This window comes from Nelumbo nucifera, chromosome 5 (genome assembly GCF_055504915.1).
Source record: "Nelumbo nucifera cultivar China Antique chromosome 5, China Antique-T2T, whole genome shotgun sequence".
NCBI classification, from domain to species: Eukaryota; Viridiplantae; Streptophyta; class Magnoliopsida; order Proteales; family Nelumbonaceae; genus Nelumbo; species Nelumbo nucifera.
Window position 1 is genome coordinate 3,680,723 of NC_142653.1, and position 20,453 is coordinate 3,701,175.

Genomic DNA, 20,453 nt, shown 5'->3' on the forward strand with positions numbered 1-20,453 from the left:
GTCTGAATATCCTTAAATTACAATTTGCCGCATTGTCATGCATTCCCCTAGCCAGATTCATTCTTACATCTGGCGTGGTGCTCGTTAGTGTTACCGGGGATTGTTTGCTAAAATGTGTGCGTGTTTGATATTCAAAACCAAAACAGGGGTTCCGTCAATTAAAAGTTGAAACAATATAATTTTGCTATTGAGGCAGTTTCTGTTTTGAACAACAAAAGATTGCCCAATACCCCCTGCTAATGGAGTTTTATTTTCAAATATTTTCCTTACCTTTTATTCTTGCAGGATTTTCTCCTGAAAATTAAAAAGTCAAGAAATGCATTTTTACATGAAAGGCTTAAAATAGTTTAACTCCTATCACTATTTGTATTGGGATCTCCTAACAAAACCTGTCCCCACATGATATACGCCGCACTTCTCACCGTAAGATTGGGACCCATCATGTATGAGATGTGCGTATTCAGATCATGTTGAAAAGTTGTTTATTTTGGGGGGAAGGCTGGACTCAGTCTCACTAAGAAACTACTATTTAACAGAGTTCGGTTCTGCCAACTACTTTCAACACTTCCAACATAATCTGACTGCATATCTCATATGTAGACCTGTTCATGGGCTGGGTAGCCCGGCCCATTATAAATCAGGCTTGATCATAATTTTAGGCCCGCAGCTCAGGTTCAGGCCTAACGCACTAGGCCCGACTTTTTTGGGTTGGGCTCAGGCTTTCTCAAAAAAGCTTGGCCTAAACCTGAGCCTGACTTGATAATTGATACTATGTATTAAATAATAAAAATATATTTTATTTAATAGGGTTCCACTATGATATGGAAAAGATATGATATTTGAAAAATATCTGACCAGTTAGCCAGAACCGTAAATGTGATGGCCAATTAGGTGTTATTTATCAAAATTCATAGGTGGATTTTGATTGGTCAAAATTTTTCCGATATCATGTCTTTCCCGCATCATAGATTTTTCCTATTTAATGATATATACATATACAATATTGGTTCTTTGTTCTCTTTTTTCCAAATAATAGTGAGATGTTTATTATTTTTTAGTTTTGAAAGTTTTTAATTTAAATAAAACACGTCTATTGAACAAAAAAAGAAAAAAAAATCTATTCTCAAATTTCTAGCCGGGCCCAGGCTTCGGGCTTTATATGAGGCCCAGACTCGGGCTCAAGACCTAGGCCCGATGGTCGGGTCGGGCTCAAGCTCAGGCCTGAGTGTATTCTATTGATACTTATACAAGCCCGGCCCGGCCCGGCCCAGCCCATGAACAGGTCTACTCATATAGACCTGTTCATGGGCCGGGTAGCCCGATGAACTGGCCCAGACCGGCCTGTCCTATGTCAGGTTTGAACAAAACTTTAAGCCTGCATGCTCTAAATATCATATCCGACTTTTTCAACTTGGGCTCAGGCTTACCCAAATAAGTCCAGCCCAATAATATTAAATATATAGAAATATGATGTCTTAATAACATAATATATATTATATAATAGTAAAATTAATAGCAAAAAGTATTATATATATATTAAATTATTAATTGAATAAAATATTATATAATATATAATCTACTATTAATATTATATAATTAATATATTATAATATACATGTCAAAGTCAGGCTTCAGACCCGGGCTGGGATTTAGGCCCGATGGTTGGGCCTGGTGATTATCTGTTTATAAAGAGGCAAAGTCCAGCCTGAACCTGGCCCGACCCTACCCATGAACATGTACTCTCATACATGGTAGATAATTTTATGGTGACCCCAATCTCGTGATGTATGGTGTTAGATCATGTTTGAAGGATGTTGGTACTAGGTGTAATTGATCGATTTGACTTGAGCAGATTATATATAAATTAGTATTAAAAGTTATAAGCATATTAATATTAAGTATATTAAAAATATTGAAAATAATTTGATATAAAAATTAATGTTTATTTATATTATAAATATAAATATATTTAAAAATAGTATTTTATTATGAACCCGGTAGGCTTACAAACCACTTGAGCCGGGTATTGTGAAGCTTGAATTTGGCTCGACCAACTACTCGAGCCAAGCCTGACTCGATCTCAATTACTTTAAGCAAGTTGGAATATTTAGCAAGCCGAGCCCGAGATTTTTAACATTAACAACCATTAGAACCATGTTTATAATTTTCAACCACTTAATTGGTCTTCCATCAAGAATGTAATTTTTATTTGAAAATATGGTCATGTGAGCTCTTAAAACGAATAGAAATAAATACGAAAGCGCACCCAGGTCTTTTGTTTAAAAGGTTTCTTTGACACTCATATATAACATTCATGTCATGGGTAATACGGTAATACCAGCGTTCTTGTTTTCCATATCAAAAACATCATTTCTTACAGTAAGAAATACGGTTGATTCTTTTACCATGTCAAACTACAACTGTTGCCTATGCAAATGATCCAAAAAAGAGGGTGATTTACTCAAAAAATACATAGGAGGAAAAAAATACTCCTTTTAGCTTGTGTTCGCATTCTCGTTGCTTTCAAGTGACCCAGGCTCCTTTGGATGGTCGTTGTTAGCATTTAACGAGTATCTGTATCGATTTTGCATATTGAAGATGGTACAGTACAGTGAATTAAAATAGTGACTTATAGACAACCAGATACAAGCAAGTAAAGTGATTCGGCAAAAGTGTCAATCACAAATTCCAAACCAAAATCCAAACAGATAAAACTTTGCCAAAAGTCTGCCCCTGCGTGACACGTTAGTTCATCCAACAACGTAATGTATGCAGCACCGATTTCTATTATTACAGCTTAATTTTATTGTATAGAATTTAGGCAGCCAAATTATTTCTACAAAAATTTGAGATAAAACTTCAGCTTTACTTCAGTGCACCTCTAACCATGGCGAACTTTTCCTCTATGAGAATGGAGTCACGCATGATCACATTTGCACTTTCGAAACCTTGTGTTTGCACTCTCAAGTTCTTTGCTGATAAGCCTTGACAAAACCTGGTTCACTTCTAGGCTCTAGTGAGCATCACGTATCTTCTATAGCCAGGCACTAAATCCAATAAAATAGACAGCATCTAAAAGATGCTTGGTTATAGATTTTCCACCATATATTTTCACTTGCCCTCTAAAGGAAAGGAGTTTCGCTAGTTTCTGCGCTTTTTCTCTAGTGACCGAACCAATTCACTAAGCTCAGGTTTTTCTCTCTTCCTACACATGGAATCAGATTGCAATTTCTGCTCTTTCTTCGTCTTCTTATCCTTTGTTTGCATTTGAGTTTGTTGGGATTTTTTCTTCACTGATCGAACCAAGGATGAGAGTTCATGCTTTTCTTTCTTTAGTGACACATTATCAGAACGTGCTTGCTCGATAGACATGCTATCAGATGGCATTTGAGTTTGTTTTTCTTCCGGTCCTTTATCTGCTACATCTTCATGATCACCTTTTTTATTTTTCTGTGCCAATTGCCGAATGTAAGCTGCACTCCTGCAAGATCAGAATTCATTCCTCAGTAGTAGTCAAAAAACAAACTCTGAATGCAACTGAGATGCACAGGAAGCACTGGAATACAAACGGTTGTGCTTTGTATGGATCTCCATGAGCAAGGTTTAAAATATGAGCATGCATAAAAACAAAAAAAAAAAAAAAGAAATCAAGGAAAAAAAATGTGCATCATGTGTCTCGAATGATCAACACTGTTTTTCAGTGAAAAAATCACAGATGGACTTGTCAGGATGACCTTCAATACCATTAAGCACAGTACCATCCATTAATATCAGAACTTTAAACCTTGTCTAGGTGTACATTGCAATATTGCATGCACAAGAATTTCCCAGCCTTTATCAAGATAAGCATAATCAATCTATTGCATGCACTAAAACTATCACATCTATTGGATGCCCCCAATGATCCAATTATATCTTCTATACACAATTTTCTAGGAGTATCTAAACAAGGGGTTAGGTCCATATGCAAGTCATAGATACATTTAAGGCTGAAATTTTTTATCCCCAAGGTAATTGTTGCAAATGGAGATATCCAGCTATTCCCATAGCAACACTCTCCCTCAATTTTAAATTTTTACGTTCTACGAGGACTGTTAATTTTACATGCCTATAGAGTGTAGCCTTTACAACACCCTAAATGAGACACCCTCTGCAACCCTATAGAGCCATCCTCTCCATCCTTACCGAGGCAGATGCCACATTTAGGAGGTGTTGTAAGGGCTAAACACGTACAAGATTACCATCTCTTCAAGAGAATGAAATTATGGCCCTCCATGTTTCAAGACTCGGGACCTTTCCTGAACTGGAACAATCAATTTGGTGATGGATTGCTTCTTGAAATATACCTTTTAAACTGTGGGTCTGTTGGGTCCAAGGCAAAGAGAGGAGAAGTAAAAAGTTGTGAAAATCGTGGATCATCGTAGTCGACAGATGGTAGCTTTCCCTCCATTGGCACATCCTTCGCCTTTTTGCCCTTTTTGCCCTTGGCTTTTTTGGGTTTCAAATTATATCCCTTAAGATTATGCTCTGTTGTCTGATCATCAGCAAGCAATAACTCAAGCTCTGCTTGGCTTACTTCTTGTTCCTTGTAAGTTTCCTGCTGCTGCTTTTCCTTTTGAGGGTTTTTACTTCGAACTGCTTTTTTACCATGCACTGATGGCTCTTCAACAAAAAAGTCATCAGGCTGTTCAGGTACTTCTTGATCACTATCACTGCTCTCATCACCTGATGAATACTTGGAATTTTTCTTTCTAGCTGCCTTCTTCTCTCGTTGCTTTCTCAGGTAAGCCTCCCAAACTGTCTCTGATTTATTGTCCTTCTTCTCAAGAATACGCTTACTTAGGTCCTCTAAGCCAGTGTTGAAAGTGACTTCCATATCCTTGTCATCCTCCTCACCATCTTCGTCTGAACCATCTCCAGAATGTACAAGAGCACGATACATATCGCGCTTATCAAGCTTCTTTTTTGAATCACCATCCATAGATTCATTATTCTCATCATCATCGGTTTCATCATCATCAGAAGCCAAATACTCCTTTAGTTCCAAGTCAGCTAGCTTCAGCAGACAAAACACCAGAAACAATACCAGTAAGGAAGCTGAGGGAAGGTACAAACAAGAGATTAAGAAAGATTCATGTAAACATTCCAACACATGATCCACAAACCAAATACATTATCAAGTGTTCAGAACTGATGCAAATTGTCTGACAAAACAACCATTTGAAACTCTAAAAGCATGTACACTTGCATAGTTGATAGATTATAAAATGCGTTCCTATTATTAATTTAAATTTACAACTATTAACAAAGATGAGGATGTTGCAATTTATGAATTGCAAGACTCCAACAGAATCTAGGAGAGAACAAACAAGGAAAGTGAACTCTAGTAATATGCAAAGCAGTTCAAACCAACAATGCCTGTAAGATCAACTGTAATGGAAGTGTAAAAGGATAAAGAGAGGCGAGTACATGGGTTTGTATTACACAAAGATCTGAAGAGGGTCTTAATTTTACAAAGGATAGAGGGAAAACAGGCTTCAAGTACCAACTCTAAAAATAGTCAGAAAGAATTAAGAATTTAGTTGACAAAAAATAGGGTTGGCTACTTGAAGAGAGTCCTAATATATGTTCAACAAAAAAGTCATCAACCTTAAAAACAGTTTAGTTCAACAAAATTGCACAATTAAGAAAGAAATGAGGGACAAGGTGCATGTGTCAAAAAAAATATATGCAGAACATATAATAATGAAAAGTATAGACTCCATCATCTATCTCATGGATTTTGATGCATAAACCCTGTTCAACCACCATTCTGCACAAAACAAAGTGCTTAGTTAAAGAATATAATACCAAACCCCTTTTCCTGTGTGAAACAAATTACCAAGCCCTTTAACTGGTTCCTCGACTCTTTCTAGAATATTCAAATTACACCAAATCTCTGCAGACTGGTTTATCCATTGTTTTGTTTTGCACACCAAACCAAAACCAGTCAAAACTCCTTTTAATGTATTGTTAGTTAAACTTGATAGGTAAAAGTGTCATGAGGCATGCATCTGCTACATGAATACAAAATGCACTTAAGACCACATAAAATTGATCAAAACTGAGTTAAAAGGAGAATAATAATCAGAACTGAAACTTCAACAAACAGGCATGGCATTTTTTCTACACAGACAATGTACATTACTCCAGTCTGCAAGAAATGGGGGTTAGTCAGTTATACTTAAAAATGCTATCTAATTAAAACAACCGTAAGAGAAGACCTTTGCATGGGAGATATTAATCATATTACTACGAGTGAACCAACAAGTATTAACTCCATCTCATGCACCAACAACAGCCAAATGTCGTATCAAACTATCAATTATTCAAAGAAAATAAGTAATGGGTGGATGCTAATAGTTGTAGAGTAGTCAGTTTGGACCATTCACCATGTATGATACTTGAGACAGAGGCACATCCAAAAGGTGTTAATTTTAAATGGACATGATTGATTATTTTCATGTAAAAGGAACAAATAGACAGTAAATATGAAACACAGTATCTATACACACTAAATAGCCCCTTTCGCTTGTAACAGATCTTTTTTCTTATGGGTGCTAAAGATGGTCTTCTATTCACATCACCAGACCATCTCAGTCTACTTTCTAGTTTTTCCACTCATCCACCCTGTCCTCTCAAGTCTTTCCACTCATCCATCTCAGCATTCACATTTCTGCTATACTCACTTTCCGGATGTGTTGTTTCTTGACTGTAAAATACTGTGCTCCATATATCTTTGCTGGCCTTGCAAACCAATTTATAAAGTTTTCCCTTTAGCCTAAGTGGAATGCACCCATCACAAAAAAAAAAAAAACAACCATATGCCCCCTCCATTTTTCCCATCCAGCTCTACTTCTATGGCAACATTCTCCTCAATCTCTCCCTTACTATGGATTATTGGACCAAGATAACATAAAAGTTCACTGAGTTATCTCTTGGTCTCTAATCCTAACGGCACCTTGATTTGCATTACTATCATTATTGAAACTATGCACCATATATTCCAATTGAGTCCTAATTTTAAAACCTCTTGTTTCCAAGGTATTTGTTCATAAACCTAATTTTGCATTTAATCTTTCATTAGTTTTATCAATTAGTGCTATGTCATCGGCAAACAAGCACCACGAAACCTCATGAATATGTTTTAGTCAAAATTTTCTTTTCTTTTTTTCAGAAGGTAAAATAATTGAAAGCTTAACAAGTGAATTAAATGTTACTTTTAAATGGGTGAGAAGAACTGCAAATGGCATGGATGATGCTTTAGCTAAACAGGGGGCAAATAGGCATCAACTATTTTGGGCTAAATTGTAAGGCTGGGTTTGGGGACTGCAGTTCTAGTTGTATTTGATTATTTCTATGGATGCAGGTAACTTACTCACAAATTTGTAACCTCAAGTTTGATAAAATTCTTAATAAAATTTACCTTTACAGATAAAAAAATAATGTCATTAAAATGTAAAAACGAAAAAGTCCCTGTACAACAAGAGTATACATCTCATGTCAGTATACCCTATATGATATCTCATGTACAACAAGAGTATACATCTCATGTCAGGAAAAAGCCACTGTACAACAGGTCTCTGTACAACAATCCATTACTGTTTACAAAAATGAAAATTAAATCAATTTGCCATTAAACAGCCTCTCGGGCCTTGTTTGGCATCAACAATCCATTACTGTTTACAAGAATGAACTCTGGACTTTCCTGATTCTAAAGAAATAATGTAGGTGTTTGGCACTTCATGTTTCTCAGAATCCAGAAAGACCAGAATGGCGTTTGGCCACCACACCTCTCCTCCTGTTTAAATTAGATTTACTACTCTGTTCAAAGTCTATTGGGGAGACCAGAATGACATTTTCTTCTCTGTTTGAATTGTTTCACCAAAGCATTTGGAAATATTCATCCAAAAAAATTGTTGATCTGAAACAGAGCATGATTATCACAAGGAATAACAAAACAAAGCCTAACTAGTATTAGCAGTTATGGCAGAAAATATTGAAAAAATGAGCACAATTTTTGGATTCAATTCTGGATTAAACAAAAGTGGACAGTGGCCATGAGATAGGAGCTGAAGGTTGTCATGGGTATAATAACGATCCACTTGATTTGCCTTGTGTTACAGAAAATGACATGGGTTCTGAGGACATTACTATGAGAACTGAGGTGGATACTGGATAGTGACAATGAGATCAGAAAAAAACAGAATAGGGATAAATGGCTCAGCTGGAATTGACTAATTGAGCCCTCAACCTGATCCAATGCTACCGTATCATGATTCCAACTATCGAAGCAATAACTAGAAATTGAAACAAGAAAAGGAGTAATAGAATAAACAATTATGTAGAAAATTTTCTGTATGAGCCAACACACTACCAATTAAAACCCAGAGAGAGAAGAATGCTAAACCAAATGCATAGAAATGTTTTCTTAGGTTTTTGCTCTATCCGTTTCTCAGTTTATGATGCAGTCATTTTCTCTACCCAATTCACCTGATTCCAAACTGCTAACTCTTTCTGCAATTACTAGCTCTTGTACACAATGGAAGTGGTTAATAAAATCATCAAGAATAAGATCCTCCAAACTGGGTAACAGTCAAAGTAATCATTCAGCTCAGAGCATATGCTCCAGAATGCTCTCAACTTTCCTATAAAATTTCTAGAAGCACAACTTCAACAATCCAAAACAGATTCTTAACAGAAAGCATACAAAAATGGGTATTCGACTACTCATGTAATGCTCAAACAAAAATCAGGTTATTTCAAACTGAGATTGAATACCCTTTTAGGAACAAGGAAAGTAATAAAGATCTGATGCCTGGAATATTTCAATCTGAGATCGAAAAACAGGATAGATGAAGAACTGAGGCACAGAACAAGATAAACAAAGAACTGAGATAAAAAAATGGATGATGTGAAACGAAGAACTTAGACTAACCACTGATGTCCAAAGAACTCTAGACCTTGTTTCTTCAAGAGATGGAAAGCCATTGAGAGACCGAACATGATAGACTAAGAAATGGATGGAACCTAGGATTTTTTGAGTGATGTTATGTTTAGTGCAAGAAGTTACATTAGTGCTCTCCCTCTCACGTATGACTTTTCACACGGTTTGTTATTTTAAAAGCATTGTAGCGAGAATCCACTTCTTAGAAGTGAAAACTTTTCACTTCTGAGAAATAACTTGTTGGCCTGATTTTTCTATCTAGAATTGAATCATATTTTGAAAAAAAAATATCCATTGTTTTAAAAGGCGCGCCTGAGGCGCAAGGCGAGGCGCATTCCAGAGTAGGTGCCTTGCATGGATCAAGGCGGCCAGACTTTAGGAAGGCGCTCACCTCTGCGCCTAAGGCATGCGCCTCAGGCCAGGCGCCAGGTGGTCCAGGCAAGCCCCTATTTAAGTTGCCCTTTTTTGTTTTTAAATTTACTTTTATAGATGATTATAATCGTATATATATTATTTTTATGTACCAAAATATTGGGATATGGTATGGCAAATTTGAAAGAAGGAATTCACGACTCAATCGAAGTCTCGAACGGCAAAGTTCAGAACCCCTCACAGCCCCCAGGTTCTTCTTGGATCATCAAGTTCAGGCCTTCAACTCAGTCTCAGTTATCTCAGTCGAACAACCACCTTCAAAGTTCAATTATCAGAGACCATCTATCCACCACACTCAAGTGCGTTATTATTTGTAAAATGTATTATATATAGTATTTACATGATCTGCAATAAATATATTATATGTTATGTCATTACGATTCAACCTCCAGTTTGACCGTGGTTGAACCTCTCACTTTTCTGGTTTTATGCCCAGCCCAGTTCCATGAAAATTGTTGGAATCTGATAGAGACATAAGATACAATGGCAAAGAGGACAGGGTTGAATTCGCGATAGTAATTGTACATTTGCCCCCTTTGGACAAATATACAGATTTCCATGTTGCTAACTTCTCCAGCAGAGTTATATAGCCAGTAAGGACATAATTTTATAAAAATTTTGACTTTTCTTATCACTTTTATCAGCAAACAGCAATCAACAAGAAAAATTCATTAATGATTTAAAGTAGAAGATACGACAAGTAGTTGTGAACAAGGAGCATGCCCAATACAAGGCAAGCCACCCAACCCATATTACAATGACTTTTCTTATCATTCTCAAATTGGATAATCTGCTCGAAGTCCCAGGGTTTGGGAAGAGAAAGACAATGAAAAAAATAAAGGAAACAAATTTTTAAGGTAACAGCAGTTGCACCATTTAAGTAGCTTGACAAAATGCTTTCAACCTTCTACTAAGTCCCTAAGGTGGTATAAGCGTGTTTAGTATTTCCAAAATAACTTGTTATTCTCCCCATAAACTCCAGTACACAAAATAGTGAAACCATAGACATAGATTATAGTCCATAGAAAAGAACAAGTGGTAGCATAGATGGCAAAAGAAAAAAGGTGTATGAGTTCACATACCTGATCATCATTTAATTTCCGTCTTAAGGTCTTCAAACGCTGAGGCTCATCCTCATCCCAAGAAAGATGGACTTTACTTTGTTGTAGTGCACGTGTATGGAAATCTAACCCTTGATAGTTTGTTGGTGCCTGAAGAAAATGGGGAAAATAAGTGATGTGCCCAATAAATAGACATCCTTAACCATTTATCATAGTTCACAAAAATCTCTAACATCCTAATGTTAAAGTTTTAGGATATACCACAAAGATGATAGGAATTTTCTTTTTATCAATAACTGAAGATGTTAGGAAATTTATGAACTGGAAATTGAAGATATTTCAACTGAAGTCGTATACTTTGACTAAAAACAAAGTTCTTTTTTTCTCTTTTTGCCTTATATCTAAAGCAAAAATTCCTGAGAAGACACTTCTTAGACTGGGAACAAAGAAGGTGTATCTTATAATGAACTGGCAAAAACTCCTAAGAAGATAACATTTCCCAAACACCCATGGCCATTATTAATAGGGTAGTTGCTTGGATAGATAGCGAAAGTTTTATTTCTACTTTGTGCATACCTTTTTACTGTTAATAACCAATAAGTTCACTTCTTATAAGCAGCTCTTAGCACACTGTACTTGTAGTTGTAATTAAAGAAAAATATTCCTAATGTTCTAACTGATGCAATATCATGTGCTTAATAGTTATACAAAATGAGTTAGAGAAAAACCTCTGTTGCAATGTCACGAGGAGGATGTTTAAATTCCACAGAATCAGGAATAAAACGCAAATCCAACACATTTGATGATCGCTCAAACTCAACTCCATCACAAGCTTTATAAAGGTAATCTGCGGTAGCACTAGAATCACACTCCACAACTGCATAATAATATCTGAAATAATAAAAAATAGAAAATGCAATGTGAAACAAAGTGTTGAAAATATCAGGGACAAAAGCAAAAGCTTCTTGCTGACAAAATGTAGTATGGAAAGTGAACTGCCATTTTGCAATGCTTAAATGTACACTGTTAATCATATGGTCAATTATAAAAGTTGTAAAAGGAGAGATGGTTGCGAATGGTGAGATATAGAGCATCTAATACCTAAATTCAGTTTCATCTTTTTCAAAAAAGAAAATGAAGGCTGCTAAGCTTAATAATGTGTATCCATGAAACTGACCAAATACTATAATCATCATGCCTTTTGAGTCAACATTTTTAAACCAGAGTCCAAAAGGTTCTGAAACATTCGTAATTACAGTATGTTGGTTAGCATATACAACTCATGCCTGTTAGCAATGATCAGTGTACTGCAATCATTACCATTTCAAATAATAATAATAATAATTACAGTACGCTGATCATTATTAACAAGTATGAGTTGCAAGGCTTTGATGTAGTGAAGCAAGACTCAGATAAGAAAATTATAACAGATTAGCATATGCAAGTCAATTGCTGCTTGAGATGAAGCCTTTGAACAAAAATTGAAAAGTAAAAAGCAATTCAATAGAAAATGAGAGGTTAAAAAACAGCTATCATACACATTGCAAATATAAAGCCAGCAGTCCTAGAAGGTCCTGAGTAAAACCAATACCACTTAGATGACCCAAAAGAGTGTAGATTCCAATAAATGGAGAATACACTTGTAAAGAATCAGGAAGGCAGATGTATAAAATTTGGCAAAAGAGTCCATTTTGATTAAAAAGAAACATTTTTTTTCTGTAATTGTCAAATGTTAACTAAAAAAGGATACCGAATTATGTACTAAATATAACTTCAGAAGATCTTTTGCCAGAACAAACTGTATGCCCCTCAATTTATTTTCATAAATATCAAATTCAAATACGAACCCAAATAAGAAACAGATAGCCTAATTTGTTCCCTTTTGACCTTCTCACTGATACTAAGACAAGAACTGCAAAATGGGAAATGAAAAGTAATCATAAAGAAGAATTTTATGATTTCTATTCAATCACCTTAGCCTACTCATTTCATATGCACGCAACTTTTCATTGTCAATTTCATCATCATCATCATCACTCTGCTCTTTGTCATTGCCAAAAAGACTAACAGGTCCATGAACTGCTTCTTCCTCCATACGCTTAAGTCCAAATTCAGATGGATAAACAGCCACGGACAAAATTTGTCCGCCTTTAGGGAGAAATGAGCTCAATACCACATATAAATCAACAGCCTAAAGAACATGACGAAAACATTAGCCAAGGCTACACCAACTATGAAACACTCTACCATGAGAAAATGTTCTAACCACTATACAAAATACAATGCATAATTATAAACAAATGTCTTCAATTTAACAAGAGAAAAGCAGCATCAAAAGCTCAAACATTTATACTTGATGTTTGCATTTTGTAACAATTCAATATAAGGGAAAGAACAGGAAGCAAAAAAGCAATCCTTTTTGGAAATGAAACAAACGCAGAGGAAGAAGAAGTTAATCTGAAATCTTCTGAATAAAGACGGGGTTTTTCAGCTGTGGTGCACATGGTATAGCCCCACAAACCAGGCAATCCCAAAGGCACCTAAAGATGGTCTTTGGTGAAAATATGATAAGTAGCATGCAAGATATTGAGTTACAATAGCATTCTAATTTTAAACTTTAGTATATGTCAATGAGCTTAGGTGTATTTTAGGGTATCTAGAAGTTTTAGGGACTGTTTAGTGGTTGTCTTGTGGGGTCAACAGTTTTCTTGGACATAAGTTGGAATCGCATCGCTTTTCATTAGGGCTACTTCTCAAAATTCAGAACTTGTCAGATTTGCTTGATCTTGGTATCTTTGAAAATGTTTTTCAATTGCCTACCAGACACCAAGATCTTGTCAAACAATACAGTGCAAATTAGGAAAGTTATGGCCATTTATTTAGGGTGTTAGTGATTGACAAGATTGAATTGCAGTGAAGTAGAAGATTTAGGTCACATGTTTCTTTATTGCCCCATTGCAAGCCAAACTTGGGCCACTATCTGTGACATCTGTCCAGAGCCAAAACAATCTGAATCATTAAGAGATTGATGGGAAAGACTCCAAAATCTCAATACCTATCAAAGCTATTCAAACCTTTTGGAGAAATGTGTGTTTATCCTATGGTCCATTTGGAAGAGTAGTAATGAGAACACATAGCAAAACAAATTTGCGGGTCCTATCCATATCATTGAAAGAGCCTAGATCCGACTCAAGGAGTTCTTGGAGTAATCTCAAATCAATCCAAGTGAGCAATCTAGGAGGGAGTCAAATTTGGGTTACTTGGTCTCCCCCTAAACACCATTCTATCAAAATAAATTTTGATGCATCAAGAAATGACAATGGAGACATTGCAATTGGTTGCATTGCCAGGAATGTCAAGGGCAAGATTGTTCATGCAATTGCTCTGGCAACAGGAAGAGCATCTATCAATGTAGCAAAAGCATTAGTATCTAGAGAAGCTCATGTCATGGCCAAAGAGTGGAGAGATTTTAATCACTTATTTTTATCTTGTAGTGCCACTGCAGAGCTCTAGGTTTGGCTTCTATCTTTGTTTGGGTGTAGTTGGGATGTGCCAATAGAAGTAAGCACAATCTTTAAGCCTTCCATGTTCTCTTGGCCCATAAAGGAAAATGTAGCGGTGTGCGTGAGATGCCTTGATATGGACAGTTTGGGAAGAAAGGAATGTCAGGATCTTCCAAGACAAAGGGAAGGACCAATCAAGCCTTGAAGGACTGCATTATGTACAGGTCAATACATTGGTTAAAGACTCTGGAATTGTTTAACCATTTCTCCTTGACTTATTGTTGGAGGGATTGGTTATCAGTAGCAAGCTGTTCCTCCTCCAAGGTAAGGGTATTGACTAGCTAGGTCCCCCCTCCTCACAGTTCATTGAAGCTGAATTTTGATGGGTGTAGCCAAGGTAACTTGGGTCCCTCTAGGTTGGGAGGTGTACTGAGGAATGAGGCTGGCAAGGTTGTCCTACTCTACTCGGGCCCATTAGGTGTTGGAAACTCTATTCAGGCAGAGTTGTTAGCTGCAAAATACAAGGAATACTTCTTGCAAAAGAAATGGATGTGGAGCAGCTTCTGATTGAAGAGGACTCTAAGACAGTGGTGGACTGGTTAAATAATCTGGAGGATGTCACATGGGGCTACAAAAATGAGTTAAAGAAATTCAAATGGCTGACAAGGAATATGTCTATAACAGTACAGTGGGTTGGGAGATCAGTTAATGCATTTGTTGATATCTTGGCAAAACAAGGGACAAATAGGGAAACATTGTTTTGGGCGCAACTGTAACTTTTGTTTTAACATTCATGTACTCTTGGATGTAGTTTATGTGCTTTCTGTTTGGAGAGGCGGCACCTCACGCCTCTCTAAGGGAATTTTCATGCAACTAATCTTTGAATTAATGGAATATGATTCTTTATTTATCAAAAACAAAAAAAAAAAGAGTGGGGAGATTGTAACATCATTATAGAAGGAGATTCCAAGTTGATAGTTGAAGGATTTTGATTAATACAAATATACTTTACCTTTGCCCAAAAAAAAAGTTAACATAGGAAGTGCAAGATACCCTGGAGTATCAATATGTTGATCAAAGATTGTCACAATATTGCAGAAGAAGACAAGTTAAAGATAGTTATAAGCACATTTACAATGAGGCAAACCAAGCAGCAAACTGGATTGCAAATTTAGGACAGCTTGGTACTTTTGTGGATTTGTCTGAAAATGAATTAAAGCTTATTGTTTCTTTTGATGAATCTACTGTAAGGGATGGCCTGATTACATCTCTATAAAAGACCCCACAATTATAATAGAATTATATAAATTAACTGAATCTGATAAGAATTTGAAGTTTGGATATTCTAAGGTACATCTTTTTCTCTCTTTTTTTATCATTTTTTCTCTTTACACTTTCTTCTATCGTTCACTTTTATATGTTCTACTACAATCTCTATTTTCATATTAACAAGTCATCTCTCTTCTTAACACAACAAAACACCCTGGTAGAACTGTTGTCCTTTCCGTCCTACATCAGATAAGTTAATAAAACATTCTACAGTGAGAGGGGGTGAAATGAAATGACCTGAGCCCAAGGGAAATGCGGAGGTGTGACATGAGGTGTTCCACTACCAAAAGTGTGAGGCGTAGTTCAGAACATGAGCATAAGCCTCTTGAGCACAAGAAGAGGAATAGAGAATACATCCAGTTTAACATATATCCTTACCACACTAAGGTCAGTTTTCATAAGACTGAATCTAGATTACTCATTTGTCCTGCTCATTCATGAAATTCAAACTTAGCAACCTTGATCTTATTTGTTCTCTGAATTGGTCATGAAATCTATTGGCGCCAAACCATATAACAGAATAACAGATATCCCATGAAGGTTGAATTTGCTTGTCTGTAAGATGGACCCATAATTTTTTAGACTGAAATATTCCAGCTATCATTTACACCAACTTTTATTGTGAAAAACAAAACAAAGGGGCAAAATGATATCTCAAATATTTCAACTTGAAAAAAAAAGTCGGCCCATTTTACATTGAAATAAATGGCGCTTAACTGGCAATGGTGTAATGAACAAAAGTATTATCATTAGAATGTTCATAATTAAGTAGCTAAATACCATTTCCATTACAAGCATAGAACATCTCACAAGTGCGATGAACATGCTTTAAGCAGTCCAATGAAAATATAGATATCATATGCATGCCGGCATGCTTTGATTGCTCAGCATCATTCAACGGTTCATCAATGACAATAAGGTATCATCGAGAACAAGAAAACGCAAGAGATGGAAGAAAGAAAACAGAGAGAGATACTTTGCATTGCCATTCCAGTTATCATCTGCAGATTTTGCACCAGAAGGAAACTAGATCCAACCCAATAATACTTTTTGTAGAAAAAAGGAGCATATATATTAGGGGAAAAGAACCTAAAGCATGAAACAAGAGTTCCCCTTCAGTTCTTAAACACTAAAACGCCAGTAAGAGACGGCAAGAATTCAAATTGAAATAGTATCACGCACCTTGACTTGACTCCAATCCATATTCAAAACGGCCAGTCTGTGGGTTTCTTTTTCGATAACCGGTATGTTCTCCTCCTGTTCCCTCATATAAATGAGTTAAAGCAATCTATAATAGGGAAAAAATGAAACCTCAATGAAGTTTGGTTTTAATTTTACTTTGGCTCTTCCATATCTAACTTATTCGTAATGCCTCAAATCAACTGAATAAGAACATTCATAAATCACAATCAATTGGGAACTCACCTGGATAGTGAGCTCCTTTTCATCGTCCGACAAAATTCTATCCCTGTCATCCGTGTCAGAAGTGGACGAAGAAGTATCACTTTCAGATTCTTCTGAAGATTTAGAAAGCTCGGAATCGCTACTAGATTCAGAGTCCGATGATGCTTGACTGGGTTTTTGCAAATCGCCATTATCACTCTCTTCGCTTTCTTCGTCGTCCTCTCGCTTTGCCTTATCTTCTTCTTCGAACCGATAGTAATGGCGGAGGGGGTTTCCTGATGTTTCACTCTTAAGTTTTCCTCTTTTGTCAACGCGAGCAGAAGACGACGTAAATCTCTTATCAGAGAACATGCGATTAAAGCGGGAGTCTATCGAAACCTTCGCTTGATTTTTCGGCACCTTTTGGAATCTAGGGTCAAAGTGCACAGATGAGAAACGAGCATCTGTGATGACCTTCTTCCTGCCATGGTTATCGTTATCCTGCGCACCCGCTACAGCGGGGGTTGCTGCTTCGTCCTTGTTCTCCTCATTCCTATTCTTCTGCTTCTTCTTCTTGCCATTCTCGCTAGTTTTGTTTTTCGATTCCATTTCCCTCTCGTGATGTAGCTTCGAGCGGTAAAGGACGGAGGATTCGAGCATAAACGAGTGGGATTGCAGCTGCAGAGTCCACGACCTTCTTTCTCTACGGGATGTATACGTTAGGTTTAGGGCGTTAAACCAATGTGTTTGGGTCACTCGTATTTCCCTGCCCTAATCCGAACCAACGCCACGCGCTACCAGGGATCATAACGAAACGGATGTACCTGGGTGGCTGGGACCAATCCGATCCGTTAGTAACATGCGTGTAACATGGGCTGGGTTAATCCGAACCCAATATCAATTTTTTTATCGGATGAACTATTTCATTATCCCTATGTTTTTACTAAATGGAATAAAGCTTACCCTATTATTTAAAAAATGTCTTCAAATATCCCTCTAAGTGTTAGTGCATTGTTACAATCCATCCGTTCATATCTAATATCAACGTGATTAATATAATTTTTCTAAATCCTAGTTTTACCCTTTTTGGTTAAAATATCTATTGTATCCTTCATTACTATTCAAATTTTCATAACTTGAATGTGCCAACAAGGGATTGCTTTTAGGGTTACAATTGAATTAAGCTCCAATTGAAGTTTGGGCACAAATTCGATTTGGTTCGATTCAAGTTTAATTCTAATTGAGTTCAAATCAAGTCTAAATTTTGAAATAAGCTATATTAGTTATTCGAACTTTCGTTAAGGTAATAAAAAAGTTCAGCTCAAAAGCTCATGGACCTTGCTCTCTCTTTATATATATATATCATTTTTAAATATGACAATAATGAGGTTTTTATCCTTTTTTGATAGACTAATGTAAAAGCATGTGGTACGAACACAAAGAATTATTTTTCGGGTTAATAATTTATATATACCTTGAATTTGAGGAAAGTACTCGTATATACCCAATATTTATTTTTTCAAAAACTTTTTTCGTATATCTTTAAAGATGGTGCTATATGGCATAAAGAGGCTAGAACAATTTCTCTGCTCTCTTTTACCCTTTTGTATATGTTTTGGGCTCAATTTGAAAGGAGCACAAATACAAATATATAAAGTATAAATACAAACAAAATAATACAAAATACAAGGTTTCTTGCAAGGTTTTGCACTCTACACATTTATATTTGTACTCCTTCAAAATGGACCCTTAAGGTCAAGAACAGTTCTCTCTCTTTGTCTTTTCTTCTTTAGCGGCTTAGCGCGTGCAAAAAAGAAAAACAAAAGTCCAAAACTTTTTGCAACATTTTTTTTATTTGCTTTCCAACTCTTTAGAGCTTAAGGCTATGCTTGGAAGGAGTACAAATACAAATATGTAGAATGCAAAATTTTGCATTTTGTATTATTTTGTTTGTATTTGTACTCTTTCAAAATTAAGTATAAGACTGTGTTTGGTTGCAATGCAAATAAATTTGCACTAATTAAAAATCATGGCAATGCAAATTATTTGAGTGTAAATTCTGACCTATTTTTGTTTCAAAATCGATGATATGATAGTTAAATAATAACTATTAAAAAGCTATTTATTATCTAAATGATGGGTTAATCGATGATATGATAAGTAAAAATAATTTATATAATGTAGATAGAATATATAATTTAAAACTGATATGAAAGCAAAGCTATTTTATTATCTAAAATGATGGGTCAATGATCCAACTTTTTAATAAAATCCGTTATGTCATAATTAAATAATAAATATTAAAAAAAATAATAAGCACAAAAAATAAAAAAGTACTGAGTTTTGTCAATAACATTTGGAAGCACTTCTAATGTTATGTAATCATCATATTAAATGAAAATATTTGTTAAAATAAAAATTATATTTATTTAAGACAGAAATGAAACACGAAATTTAGTAATGTAATAATAATGATAACAATAATAATAATAATAATAATTGTAATTGTAATTTAAAATTTCTACACATGCACATTTAGTACAAGTATTAAAGTTTATTTTTAGCCATATTGTTACTTTTATTGATTTTTAATTTATATCTTAACTATGATATATCTAAAATTGAAGTAATTAATATGAATAAAATTCCATACATACAACAACTACATGCTTAATTACTAATATATAAAAGGGTAAATTTCTTAAACTACCCTTATGATTTAGCTAATTGACTAAGTGTACTCTTACTGTTTGAAAATTGACTAACGCTATTCCTATTGTTTTTGACAATTAACTAACTCTACCCTTACTGTTAGCGTCTGTTAACTTTCCATTACATGTGGTATAATGTGACTAATATATTTATCAAAAAATCTGAAAATACCCTTCCCACCTCCATTCCTAAAAATACCACATGTATTCCTAAAATACCATCCCTATAACCTTTACAGACATTAGAGATAGTCAGAAACCAAGAGACTAATGGAGTTTGATCAACTTGTTAATCTCCATCTATGGGTAATGTTTTCTTTTTCACGAAAAAGAAATTTTACCGAATAACTCATTAGTTGATGGGGAGAGAGAACTGAACGATTGATCTGAAACGGAAGATGATGAATAGTTGAACCACTGACCTCCGAGCCCTCCGTAGATGAATAGTTGATCTGAGACGGAAGACGATGAATTGAAAATGATAGCATCATCTTAGGCATCAAAGAGCAACGGCGAATCCAGGCATCAAAGAGCAACGGCGAATCCAGGCATCAAAGAGTTCACCCTCACCTCCAAGCCCTTCATAGATTCCTATCAAATCTGACACCACGCGCGCGACGCTTGTCTTCAATGTTGGTGGCTACACCGATGATCTCTTCCACGACTTCAGCGACATTTTGGTTTTCCAATCGTCTTCAATGACGTGTTACCGATGGCTATCAGAAGCGGTCGCTCATCTTTTGTGTTATGCTCTTATCAGAGCTCGTCTACAACGCTCTACACCAGTTACAAAACCAAAAACATGCTCACCAAAGCTGCAATAGTTGCCAAACAAAGCCCCACCAAGGACTCTAGGTCTCTGCCAGATGCAACTACCGTGAAAATCCGTGGTTATAGTGTTCCACCCTCTACCCCTGTCACCACTTTTAGTCTCACCGACAAGGAGAAAATCATCTTACGAAGACCATTTATTGCAATTGATGGGGATTGAGCGTTTAGCAATGCTAGATGTAGCTATTGTGAAAAATCCCAGATGCAGTTGAAGTCG

At 35.8% G+C, this 20,453-nt stretch overlaps 1 protein-coding gene across 1 annotated transcript; it reads right to left on the reverse strand.

Annotated features, from left to right (window-relative positions):
* Positions 1-2,662: 2,662 nt before the first annotated feature.
* On the reverse strand, positions 2,663-17,439 carry LOC104603656 (pre-rRNA-processing ESF1-like protein). Its single transcript, XM_010267735.3, has 7 exons — positions 16,737-17,439; positions 16,494-16,568; positions 12,453-12,670; positions 11,208-11,370; positions 10,501-10,629; positions 4,347-5,056; positions 2,663-3,481 (listed from the first exon to the last, which is right to left on the reverse strand). The coding sequence occupies exons 1-7, from the start codon at positions 17,352-17,354 to the stop codon at positions 3,142-3,144; spliced, it is 2,253 nt and encodes a 750-aa protein (XP_010266037.1). The 5' UTR covers positions 17,355-17,439; the 3' UTR covers positions 2,663-3,141.
* Between the last annotated feature and the right edge of the window lie 3,014 nt (positions 17,440-20,453).